This window comes from Bidens hawaiensis, unplaced genomic scaffold, assembly GCF_021521415.1.
Source record: "Bidens hawaiensis isolate Kalapana, Puna unplaced genomic scaffold, B.hawaiensis_p1.1 tig00039000_1, whole genome shotgun sequence".
NCBI lineage: Eukaryota > Viridiplantae > Streptophyta > Magnoliopsida > Asterales > Asteraceae > Bidens > Bidens hawaiensis.
In genome coordinates, this window is record NW_027496847.1 from 184,208 (window position 1) to 197,785 (window position 13,578).

General features: G+C 40.2%; 2 protein-coding genes across 2 annotated transcripts; one reads left to right on the forward strand and one right to left on the reverse strand.

The window, feature by feature from the left end:
- Positions 1-3,594: 3,594 nt before the first annotated feature.
- Positions 3,595-5,802, forward strand: LOC143590802 (pentatricopeptide repeat-containing protein At2g27800, mitochondrial-like). Its single transcript, XM_077071170.1, has 2 exons — positions 3,595-4,794; positions 5,518-5,802. The coding sequence occupies exons 1-2, from the start codon at positions 3,615-3,617 to the stop codon at positions 5,538-5,540; spliced, it is 1,203 nt and encodes a 400-aa protein (XP_076927285.1). The 5' UTR covers positions 3,595-3,614; the 3' UTR covers positions 5,541-5,802.
- Positions 5,803-6,871: 1,069 nt separating this feature from the next.
- On the reverse strand, positions 6,872-12,025 carry LOC143590803 (syntaxin-22-like). Its single transcript, XM_077071171.1, has 7 exons — positions 11,799-12,025; positions 8,303-8,396; positions 8,041-8,180; positions 7,892-7,966; positions 7,672-7,829; positions 7,495-7,595; positions 6,872-7,401 (listed from the first exon to the last, which is right to left on the reverse strand). The coding sequence occupies exons 1-7, from the start codon at positions 11,990-11,992 to the stop codon at positions 7,336-7,338; spliced, it is 828 nt and encodes a 275-aa protein (XP_076927286.1). The 5' UTR covers positions 11,993-12,025; the 3' UTR covers positions 6,872-7,335.
- Between the last annotated feature and the right edge of the window lie 1,553 nt (positions 12,026-13,578).

Genomic DNA, 13,578 nt, shown 5'->3' on the forward strand with positions numbered 1-13,578 from the left:
TTGGTGCTTATGCGGGTTTTGCCGCCGTCCACACGCAACGATTTCTTTACACATTTATGCGGTGAAAACCGGCATCAGTGTTTTGAATAAATTAACCGTTCGACGCGCGGTTATCAATAGGTTAGTTCGGTTTCCTCTATCATGATTTGTGCGGCTAAGACTGGCACTTTCATTTAGTGGGATGACCGAACTTTACCTATGACTGACCTGCGTGAAGGTTTGCCGTTTTTTGTGTTTATGCGGGTTTTGCCGCCTTCCACACGCAACGAAACTTCTTTCCCCACTTATGTATGCGGTGAAGACCGGCATATCAGTGTGGAAAGTTCATTAAGTATAAATGTAAGATCATCAGCGTCAATGTGATAAGGAGAATCATTTCCATTAGAAGTGGCTCTGGGTCTTTTCTTTTACAAGTTTGGAATTGATCTACATGCAGACTGTGTAATTGAGCTCCCTTCCATGTTCTTGGGAGTGTCATCGAGCCTTTCGAGCCGATATGCATTTGGTTCGAAATCTCGTTGTTTACGCAGTATGTAGTCTCCAACATTGAAGCTGCAGTTTTATTCGTGTTTTCCCCAACTGGGGTTCTACACGCATCAGCCTGCTCAGCGTTCGTTACGCCACGAGGTGCGCGAGCGTCCCATCTCTGACAAATGCCTCGACGATGTCCTTCAAGTCTGTGCATTCTTCAGTGTTGTGGCCTTTTGTCCTGTGAAAGTCACAGTATTTGCTCCGATCAGCATTGTGACGATGTCGGATTATTGGAGCCTTTGGCCATGGGAGCTTCTCAGTGGCGAATATCTCGGTGACGCTTTTGGTGAGTGGCGTCCATCTGGAGTTCTGGTTCGACTGTACGTTATCCCTTCCGCCTAACCGATGTTGCAAGCCGGATGAGGTGTTAAAGTTTACCCTTGACTGCCAAATGCCTAGCTTCCGCTTTTTGATTAGTCGGGCGGTAAGGACGTTGTCTTCTCTTGTTCTCTGGGTGTAGAGGTTTGTGCTCTGGGGGAGATCTCTACCCAGTTGCTTCTCCGTTTCCGCAAAGCGTTTAGATACTGTCATGATGGCATCCCATGTGGATGGCATGCCATCTTTACCCGTTAAGGTGCGGATGAGCTCTGAGTCTTTCGCGCCCTGGATGAAAGCAGCGCGAACAAGATCTTCGCTAATATTACCCAGACTTAGCTTCTTTGAGTTGAAGCGAGTGATGAAGTCTGGCAAAGATTCATCTTCCTCTCGAATGCAATTGAGGATTGTCCATTGCTCTTCGGTATACTTTCTTTGTTGGCTGAAGTGTTGGCTAAACTTCTGTTGGAAGTCTGCCCAATCGTAGATGTGGTGGACCGGTAGGCGGTCGAACCACGCTCTAGCTGCCCCAACAAGCGTCATTTGGAACATGTAACACCACGTAGGTTCCGTCCAATTACTGACGGTTGCCCCCGCTATGAATCTGTTCAAATGATCGTCTGGATCAGATATACCATCGTAAGTGCCGATGTTGGACATCTGTTTGGCACTTTTCGGGGCGATTGCTTCCGCAATGTCCCTTGCAAATTTGGACGTTCCCGCATTTGCAGCAGTTGGTCTAAATGTTTTGGAGAAGTCACGTGGGTTTCCACCCGCGTTTTTTGGTTTGAAGGTTTCTCCAAAATGCCTTCTCGATTGGGAGTCCGTTTCCTTACGCTTCCCTTTCGCCCTATGGCGAGGGTTTGCGTCGGTGTCGGATTCCTCCTGATCATCATCCGAGTACTCGCACTCACTGCTCATGTTGAGCCGTTGTCGAGTGCTTCCAAATTCGTCAGCCTGTTGGATGGAACGTAAGCGTTCGTCCAACTCAGCTTGGAATTCCTTCTGACGTGCTTCCGCCCACGCTTTAACTTGTTCAAGTGTTTGGCGGGGGAGCCTCGTCTGTTGTCTCTCCAACTGGGCATCGGTGAATCCTAGGGAGAAATTTACTGCACTTGCCCCGGCTTGGGTAACCGGGGTAGTGTTCGTAAAATTTACTGCACTTGCCCTGGCTTGGGTAACCGGGGTAGTGTTCGTAAATATTGTGTAGTCGCCGGTATTCCCCCCAGTAGCTGGGGCTGTGGTTACCGGGGTTTCTTGGTCACTCGTTGGTTTTGGGACCGGAGTAACTTTAACCATCTTTCCAGAAGTTTTGAGAAAACTGAAAAAGAATTAAGTTCTAGCTTTTATGCACGGATGGCGCCAATGAAGAAACACTAATCGACCCCGGGTAGATTACGGATAATCTGGGGGTTAAATAGATGTTTCCCACGAGGGGTTAGACCCGGCGAAGATGGTTCTTCTGATAACCTGCAAAACAGACACCGTGAGCTCGTCACTGAGAAGGGGGGGTACCTCCTTGTGACCACCCTCCGGCGTGAGAATCAGACTAGATTGTTCTTGAATATAAGTGTATATTAAGAGAATGACTAGAGCAGATATCAGGTAATATATCAAGATATGAGATATGAGATAAGATGATACCATTCCAAGGTGTTGGAGTATTTATAGCCGAAGGTAGGTTTCCAAACAGGTACAGCCGGCTGAATAGTGTTTCTGTTCTGCCAACTGTGGGCTACGCACATGCCATGCTGGTGGTTGGTGGATAGGCAGCGGCTGATAGTGATCAGGCCGGCTGTGTACTATTCCTGTTCCACCAACTGCAGGCCATGCACGTCCTCCGACAGGTTGGTGAGTAGGCAGCGGCTAATAGTGACATACAGTACAAGAGCGTGCTGCTCGTCATACTGTTGTCAGTGAGCTGTCGTATCCTTGGTCAGATCTTTTGTCCATACCTCGTCAGGTACAGCACAAAAGATCCTCCAGTATCGTACGGACTGGCTCATTTGGGCGGGAGTTCTCCCGGCTTTGTGCGGGAGTGTTCCCGGCTTGCTCACTCCTTTTTCAGGTGACATTACTGAATTATTTAAGAGTTAAGTGCCTTGTGCGTGTAGCTTTGCTGCGCAGGTAGCCTTCCCTGATGGCTTGTATCTGCAGCTGCGGGAACAGGCGGAGTACTTCACCATTGGGAGGCTTTTCCTGCGGGAACAGCTTGCGTACTGCGCGTAAGGACGTCACGTCTCTGAGCACGGTGGGTCCTGCGGGTCCAGTTGGTTTCTACGCAGACGTCCCTCTTCAAGGGGTTGCGAGTTTAGCCTTTGCGCAGACGTCCCTGTTGAAGGTGAGTCTTGCGGGTCCAACTGGGCTCTGCTGGGACCTACCTCTTCAGTTTATGTGTAGTTCGGTTCTAATCGGTTCTCCATAGCTAAACCCGAACCCGACCCGAGACCGTTTATCTCCAAATATCAGGACCGAAATTTTACAAGGGTGTGTAGGGTCGATCCGGGTACGGGTTTTTTGGGGCCGGTCTCGGGTTTTTCTGGGGCCGGACCTAAATGTGCACACCCCTAAACCCAAGTATATCGAAAAGAAAACCATGTATAAAATTGGGTAGGTGTATTTCTTTTGCATCGCAGTTCGTCAACAGTCAGTCAACACTCTCTCACGGCGGGATGCCTTCAGCAGAGCGAGTGTCAAACCATCAATAATACTATTTAGGGCCTTTGTTCGTCGTTACCTGAATCATTACCATTCAGTTTTTAACCACAATGAACATCGCATCCAAATCCATACGCCGTTTAACCCAATTCCACACCAACCCACAAAACCCTAAACCCTCAATCACCTTCTTCTCATTCTCATTCTCATTCTCATTCTCATTCTCATTCTCATCATCATCCTACAGAAAAAGACTCAACAAACGCACCCAAGCCGCATTAAAACCAACCCTGAACCAAACCCACTTCCATCAAGCCATTTCACACCTCCCACCCCGCTTCAAACCCGAAGACCTCCACGACACAATCACTCACCAACAAGACCCATTAGTCTGCTTACACCTCTTCAATTGGGCCTCAGAACAACCCAGGTTCACACACAACGTATGCACATTCCACATCACAATTAAAAAACTCGGCGCTGCCAAAATGTACGATGAAATGGACCGAATTGTCACCGAAGTGTTAAAGATCCCGGCTTTCGGGTCTGAAGTTCTTTACAATTCGATAATTTATTATTTTACGGAAGCTAGGAAGTTGAGTAAAGCGGTTAGTGTTTATAAGCATATGAGGAGTGTTAACAATTTGGATTGCAGGCCGTCGATTCGGACTTATAATTTGCTGTTTGCGGCGTTTTTGAGTAGGAGGAGTAATAGTTATACTAATCATATGTATATGGGTACGATGAGGATGCTGTTTAAGCAGATGGTTGATGACGGTGTGAACCCGGATATATTTGCGTTGAATTCGATGATTAAAGGTTACGTGTTGTCGCTGCATTTGAAGGATGCGCTTCGGGTGTATCACCAGATGGGCGTGGTTTATGATTGTCGGCCGAATTCGTTTACGTTTGATTATTTGATTCATGGGTTGTGTGCGCAAGGGAGGACGTGTAATGCTCGGAAGATTTGTGATGAGATGAAAGAGAAAGGGTTTGTGCCAAGTAGTAAGTCGTATAATTCGCTTGTGTGTTCGTTTGCGCTCGAGGGTGATGTTGATCAGGCTGTGAGGTATCTGTGGGAGATGGTTGGGAATGAAAGGTCGGGTGATTATATTACTTGTTGGACTGTGGTTGATGAGTGTTGTAAACGTAATAGGTGTGGAGATGCGGTTAGTTTGATTAAGGAATTGGAAGAGAAACGATTAGTGGATAGACGTACTTACAAGAAGCTTCAACATGAAGTTCGAGTCAAGTATGGAGATTTGTTTGACGGAAATGGGATGAAAAATGGTTACTTTATATTTTATTTCATTTGATTGTCAATTATTATAGTTCATGAATAAGTTGTGGTATGCTGCTGGCCTGTAAATGAATTGAACAACCATGTTCATGTTCGTTTGTTTTGCTTTAACTGAACAAGTGACCGAACACGAACAATTAAACGAACATGGTTTTTTGTTAGTATTTGTCTATGTTCACATGCTAACAATATAAATGAAAGTTTCACGAACGTAAACAGACGAACATAACCGGGCTAAAACCAATGAAAAGTAAATGTGAACAATGTGTTGGGCCTAAAAAGTTATTGAATCTAGACTAAATTGTAATGTGCCTAAAAAATTTAAATATGTATATTAACAGGCGTAAACGAATGAGCTTAAAAAACGTAAGCTTACAAACATAAATGAATGTAAACAAGTAACGTTCACAAACATAGATGAACGAGACGTGTGTTCATGTTTCTAATTAAATAAGCAATTTTTTTTTGTTCATGCCCATTCGTTTATTAAATAAGCAAAGTATAAACGAATTTTCCATCTAACAGTTCACAAACAGTTCGGTGAAGATGTAGTTCACTTACAGGCCTATTTTGCAGGGGGTTAAAAATGGTAACTTTATGTGTTTCTTGATTATATAATGTGAAATCAACAATTATAGCTTTTGCATATAATTTTCTCTCTGTCATTTGTGTTTTAAGTATCATCATAAAAGAGGCTGTTTGTTCTGTCACAGGGTCAACTAATCAGATCGGGTAAAGTGTTGACCATGCACACCCGAGTGGCGAGAGAGAGACCCAAGTCAACCGACAACCGGTTATGTTTGGTTACCGTGAGTAAAGGGGTTGGATTTTGGAAAATTTTCCAATTGAATCTCTCTATTTTATAGTCTTATCTTCTTGATGGTTAGGTTTTGTATCTTGGTTTGATCAGAACTTTTGAAAACTGCAGTTGTGGCTCATATGGAAGCTTAGACCCTCGATTGACTCGATGCGATACGCGGATACATATTTGGTCCCAAAATGCGGTTGGAAAGTTTGGTTAAGTGTGGTCCTGGGCAAAGCCTGGTTAGAGCCGTAAAATTTTTTCAATTTTTCTATGCAAGTGTTCTTTTTCGGTGTTACTGAAGTACATGTAATGTAAAGATTATTTTGTATCTTTTTATTCTTTATAGAAATAACATTAGATATTTGAAGTTTTTAGAAAATTACTTATTGAAAGTCTTTACTTAAAAAGTGGGCAGAAGATGGGTTGAGGGTTCAGTGATCTCCAATTGTAAAGTTTATGCTACATGTTTCTTTGGTCATATACTCATATAGTTTAATTATGCATCTGAGATATTCCATAGCTTTGTAGGGGTTGCGAATATCTTATATTTTAATCCATACTATAGTTAATAACTATGCCCCCAAGTTGGAGATTTACTATAACTTTAGGTGTAATATACATGAAGGCTACTCAAGTATTTGAATTTTTCCTCAAGGCCATTCGTATGTCGAAACTACTTCATAGGCCAAGAAAGCATGTGTCTGGTCTTGTTCATGCCTAATCTGCCAAAAAACATGTCTAGTGAGGAAAATGTCCTTTAAGATTTTGGAAAGACAAACATACCCTTGGTTTGACATGTGAAAAACAATGATTCAAAGTAAAAGGGTGTTTACTTTGTCATGTTATAATATTAGGTTCTTTTGCCCAGGTTTGGTTTAAAACAAGACTTTTATAAGGATATATATATATATATATATATATATATATATATATATATATATATATATATAAGGAATTATTTTTTTTTCTTTCAAACTTTTAGACTTCGTGTGCTGATCATGTTTATTCATTGTCACTTCAACTTTTTGCCTGATTAGAAATATAGTGTTCTAATTTTGTGCAGTTTTATTGGAGTGAGTAGAGCATGCATGACAAACGCGTTTGCTTGTTACAAAGAAGGTGCAACTAACCCAAGATCCTTGTACTTTGAGTCGGGCGTCAAATGTTTGATGTTACAAATTTGTCTTCAAACTGACCCAACACATGTAGATTTGTTGGAATGATAATTAGTTGGTGAATTAACACTTTTTTCATCATACTTTATTAAGATAATATATGATCAAAGAGATTTTTCTAATAATAAAACAAATAATTAGTTTATAAATGCACACCTTTTCCATATCCATCATGTTTGATTACATTAACATGATCATATGCTACAGATGCAAAGACAAACTTAAAAGCATACTTTACAGATTTAATCTCATTCAATACATAAGTTTATTTCCCAAAAACACAGTACTGCAACATTCCATTCCATCTCTCAATAAAACAACTAATAACCAAGGGGAAACAAAAAGCAAAAGAAAAAAGAAAACCAATAGGAGAAATAACCACTGCAAAGCATGAAATCACATGAAGTAATAAATGAACTCAAATTGTAGAAACACTGAATCTTGGATGATAATTTGGGGTCTCAATCCGCTAATAAAAGCCGCTCTGCTTTAGCTATACGCGTAATAAACAAACTGTAGATACTTTGACATCTATGAATGAATATTAACGGTCAAACCGTAAGTATTATGACCACAATGAGAAGCACAATTCCCAAGATCACAAAAAGTAAGCAAGTCTGCATTGACCAAATGTGAAAGAATTTAACATTTTAGAAACAGAAAAATGAACATGGTAACTTACACACAACTTATAAATACTAAAAGATTACCATGGAAGAGTTTGATTTTTGAGCCTTTGACGCTTTCAAAAGATGGGATTTTCCCCGTGCAGTTGCAGCATGAGAATTCTCAATATTTGAACCAATATCATCTGAAACAAATCAATAAGAGCCACAACATGAACATACAAAAAAAATAGAGAATAAGAAAGTGAAAATTATACTCACCGATCATAGCCCCTTGCTCATGAACCAAAACAGCAAGATCTTTAAATATTTCATTCACCTCACCAATCTGGTTTTGAATTTCTTGTATTCCCTGATCTCTTTCTTCAATAATAGCTTCATTGAATGCAATCTCATTGTCCAATAGTAACACTTCTTGTCTGCAGAAAGAAACATTTTTAACAAAATTACAAGAGTGCCCCTTGAATATCACAAAACTTGCCTTCGAGATTCGAAAAGAAGGGCTTGTTGTTCTGGACTTCTGCCTGAGCTGGAATCCACTTCACTGGCTTCATTACTGTAAATCATGTTCATTAATGAGGACAAAAAGGTAAATTGGCACATACTCAGATTAACTTCATGATTATTTACCGTGATGAAGGTATAGGCTGAGGAACAGAAGGAGAGTAAGCTGTTTCCCTTTCAGCCGAAAGCCGTTGTGCTTTCTGAAATTCTTTTAAAACTGCTTGAAAATCCTTCGCGAGTTTAGCATCTGTAATTTTTTTACTAGCCTGTAAAGAAAATCGAGAAAATAAAGTGAGCTTGCATCTAACTATAAAACTTATGAAGGTGGTTGAACATTGTGCATGCATTATGGATGATATGTTTTAGAAAGAGAAAATGAAGCACTTACACTAACTTCAGCACGATGATCTGTTTCACTAGCTTGCTTGAGTTTTTCGGATGTATCCTTCACCAATTGCCCAATATGTAGTCTTGTTTTGTGTCTAACATGAACAATAAAAAAAAGTAATCTTTGTCAGTTGCTAATAATAATCAGAGACACAAATGTAAATCAGATAAAAAAAATCTCATAACATTGGATATGTGTCTGTCTATAGCCCATTGTGTCCAAACAAATAAATTTAAACTCTATTATTGAACAAATATCTCTGTGGACCAGTCATGAATGTTAGGAACAAAGCGGCGCGCGGAAGCGAAACAGCACACACATGCACAACGATAAACACGCATAAACGAAAATATAAACGACACAAGAATTTAACGTGGTTCGGTCCCCGCGAGGGGACCTACGTCCACGGGCTGCAACTAGGTTTTCTTATTAGCTCAGAACAAAGATTACAATTACATGATGGGATATATATAATAAACAATATTAGGGTTAAACATAATTAGGAACCAAAACTGGGCCTCCTAATAAAACCGGCCCAAAGGCCTTCATAACCCAACAATCTCCCACTTGAAGGCCTTGCGATAAATTTCAGCCTGCCATCCAAGTAAATATAACAATCTCATTCATCCAGTAACTCTAGTAATCTTCAGTAATAGAAATCTACCAAGCCTCCAGTTCCAAGAACAAGCTAAAACTTCAACAAAAGAAGTTCTCCAAGCCTCCAGTTCTCTAGGAACAAACTAAGATTTCTACCAATCCACACCCTGGTTGCATCCGCCCTTCTCATCAGTTACCTGAAAGGCCTATTGAAGCTCCCGAGAACTCCAATCCGGTCATCCCAGACCCAGCCATGACAAAACTCGTCAATGACTCATCCTCAATCTTAACCGACTCTCACTTACTCACACAACCGGCTTCAAAGACTTCCAGAGGATAAACACTCTCCAAATCAGCAGACTATACCAGGAGAGATTTTCACATTCGGATTCCTGGTCCTCCGAACCCAACGTCCCTTTGGAAACGAACCTAGAACACACCGCGTGCTCCCACTGTTGCCAAAACCCCGAACATGTTCAGACCTCCGAATACGCTCAAGCTGACATCCTCGTGGCTCTAGGCTTCATGTCTGCAAACTGAAACCCCTTAGCTCTACCCGATTCAGCGAGCCAAGACCTTATAACTCGGAAGTTGGTTCACTTCTTCCGACGATACAAAAAAAAACTCGTATCTTCCAAAAGTTTTTAATTAAAAGATTCAACAATGCTTCATTGAAGTGAGTAACAAATAAAGCATACCATAATCTTGAACCCAAGAGTCGTCACCGCCTTCACTGAGTCCCAATGCATCAACCCCAGATACATTCTCAAAAGCAGAATTCCAAACCTTTCGACATCGACTCTTAAAATGTCTCACCTCTACGCAACCTATCAAGTCGACTATGCCCAGCTCCCACTGTTTCTGTTATCCCAACCCATGCCACACCAACACTCCATGAGATGAACCCCACTCGTACTATCCCGGCAAATAACTTTACCCAACACGAGATTATGAACCTCTCAAATGGTGTACCACTGATCACCACCAAACAAGATATAACTTCACAATTCCAAACGAACAAGAAGTAATAATCACAGTTTCGAACCAGCTAACAGGCAAACAGCTATAACAACAGTAGAACTTTCATGAAATCAAGCGGTACCAAGGGTTCTATGACCGTACACACGATCAGTTAACTCAAACCCTAACCGAAAGATCATCCAAACGAGCAATAGTTTACATGACTTGCCACTAACCTCATTTTTTTTTCACTTATGCCGTCACCAGCACACCCGCTGGTTCCATTTTCTCCAAGTTTATCCATCACCAGTACTATATCCAAGTTCACATGACAAACCAATCAACCAAAATCCATAACCGTCAACATTCCGATCATAACCACCTCGTCTTCAGTTATAACAATAACAAACGAGAACAAATCGAAAACAATGAACAGACACAACAAGGGCACGGGCCTAAACTTGACGATTGTTCAACAGAACACTGCCAAATAAACCGATTTGCTCTTGCAATAACCGATAAATCAACTAACTGTAAATAAACTATATAAAGTTACCTCAGACTAATCTCTTGCAAACAAATCTGAACCCGAACCTAAATGGTCTTCACAAAACCCGGTTCCCTAATTTACGGTTGATAATAAATAATCAAACCCTAACTCAGCCTGACAGCCACCAATCTTGACTGTCGATCACTGATGAACACGAACCAGAAATTAACCCTGCGATCTCCAAGAGTTATTCACGGTGACGGACCTACCCAACCCTAATCACCAAAAAACAGATTCGAACCAAAACCTTCTGCGAAATCGTTACCAGTGCAACGAACCGTGTGTCCAACAAGCCAAAGCTCTGATGCCACTTGTTAGGAACAAAGCGGCGCGCGGAAGCGAAACAGCACACACATGCACAACGATAAACACGCATAAACGAAAATATAAACGACACAAGAATTTAACGTGGTTCGGTCCCCGCGAGGGGACCTACGTCCACGGGCTGCAACTAGGTTTTCTTATTAGCTCAGAACAAAGATTACAATTACATGATGGGATATATATAATAAACAATATTAGGGTTAAACATAATTAGGAACCAAAACTGGGCCTCCTAATAAAACCGGCCCAAAGGCCTTCATAACCCAACAATGAAGTCTGCTTTTAATAATTGATTTAATTTTAAAGAAATCTTAGTTAGTAACTGCTCCTGGTATGATCTAAGACATTATTGTTCAACAAGACAATGCTCATTCAAATTTAATACTTTATGATTTAAGACAATAAGTCTTGGATCCAACTGTTTGTCAACAAATCACAATTGCAGCTAAGCAAATATAATCAAACTCAACCACAAATTCAAATCCAGAGCCTAATTACACGCCAAATCATGAAATTGATTAATATGATCAGAACACCTAATACTAAAAGGTTAAACAAATACTTAATTCAAACCTCTAAAACGACTACAAAAGAAAAATGAACAAAATACAGATAACCACTAGGGGTGCATCATGATTGGATCGATAAAAAGTTCGAAACGAGCTGAGCCCGAGTCTCAAATAAAGCTCGTTTGGTAATCAATCAAGCCTGAGCTCAAGCCTTGTGTTCAAGTTTTAACTCTTGGAATTTTACGTATTAAGTTTACTGCAGACGAGCTTGAGCTGAGCTAAAGCTCATTTAAGATCATTCTCAATATATAAAAAAACAATTAAAAATGTATATAACCAAATGATAATAAACTAGCCTAGCTCGAGCTTAAAAAAACGACCCACGAGCTGGGCTCGAGCTCTCTTAAGTCAAAACGGACCAGATCAGCTCATTTACACAACCACGATCATAACTATTCACAATCGACATAGATATCTAGTTCAATTATGCACCAAAACACGTAAAGAGCTGAAATAAATAAAAAAGATACATTAAAAAAACTTGAAAAAGACGTACAGTTTATCACGAAGCTCAGGGGTGTCTTTAGGAGTACCAAGTGTATTTACCAGCCTCTGGAACGTGGAGACTGCAGTGTTGATCTGGAATATTCCAGAAGCTATTGCTTGGGTCGGGTCTTGGGGCTTCATACCCGTATTGCCCACGCGTCGGGAGTTAAGCGGCCGACCCGCTTCGATGTCTTGAAAACTCATATCAGTGATTTGAATTGTAGAGAATTAGGGCAAAACTGATGATGAAGGAGAATTGGGTGATGGGAAAAAGCAAAAGGAAGAAGAAGACACGACACACACAGGGTGTGAAAGACACTGTATTATTATTATTATTATTATTATTATTATTATTACATGTGACATGAATGCCGACGACTACTACCTTCTTTAAACTAAAAACGCATAACATATATATTTCTCTAAAATATAATCATTTTTCTTTTTTTTTATATATACAATTAGTATATATATATTTTTTATATACATGATGTATTAACATATATCCGCTAAATAATATGTATATTTTTACTACACTGTATTGTCTTTATTGAGAACAATCTATGAGAGAGATTTACTGGAGGAGAGAGAGAGAGACTTTTAGGCTTTCGCTCTTCTCTAAAGGGCAACGTCCGTTGTGTTTTTGTGAGGGGTGAAGGAGAGAGTGGTTGAATCTTTGGGAGGGGAGCGTCGAGTAGTGTTAGATGGAAGCGATAGGAGGAAACACAAGGAGACGAAATCTTATGTGTTTATTAAAGTTCATTCTAGTATAACACGATACATAACAGTTAAGGTTTTAGTGTTCTAAAGCCATACATTGTGGTAGTGTTGAGAAAAAAAGAAGATAAGTTGTCATGTAGGTGTCATGTGTGCAGTTGGTGGTTGCACATTTCACACCTAAGAACATGTGTTGTGATAGGGTGAAATTTGAACTGTGCTGAGGCGGAGATAAATGTAGTTATATCGTCTTAGGAGAAAAGCGAAGGTAATTTGTTTGACAAGGCAAGACTGAATACGTCTCTCTGGTTTGATAAGACTCGAGTTCGGTTTTACACTCGCAAACTAAATATAAAGCAAAATGGTGCATTGGAGTTGAAAAGGAATGTCAAGTTGTGAAAAGTTGGTTTTGAACACGAAAGAGGTGGCACCAGTGTCTGTAGGGTCGTTGACATGTGATGGTGGTTGAAGATCCGAGAATAACTAAACGTTCATAATATTTGTGATGATGTAGAATCTACATTGTAGATAAACTCCAATTGTTTTTCTATATAATGAGTGAGATCTCAACTATCTTATAATGTGCATGGCATCAGGAGAGGTAAACTAAACATAAAAACCAAAAACCGAATACGAAACAACCAAAAAGTTTTCATATTACCGTGGTAATTCAGAAACCAATGACTCGGTTACTATGACCGAATTTATGATGCAACCATAGTTATACGTGTATAAATAACACAATTAATCGAATCGACATCAAACCAACCTTTGTATTGTTTTTATAAATGACATATAAGCTCAATTAATTCTTCATTATAGATGAAAAGATTGAAATTAGCTTAAAATCTAGAAGTAAGCCCGCGGATAACCTTAATCGAATCAAGTGAACTATCTTTTCCAATAACCGAATTAACCAAATCATCTACAACTGAAACAAATTGGCCATATAAATTTAAAGACCAGAACATTGGTTATACGTTCGATTTTAGCTCATAATATAAACGACTAATGTTCACCTATAAGCATATGTAAAGGCATGACTCCACAAAAAAAAAACTAATTTTAGATCA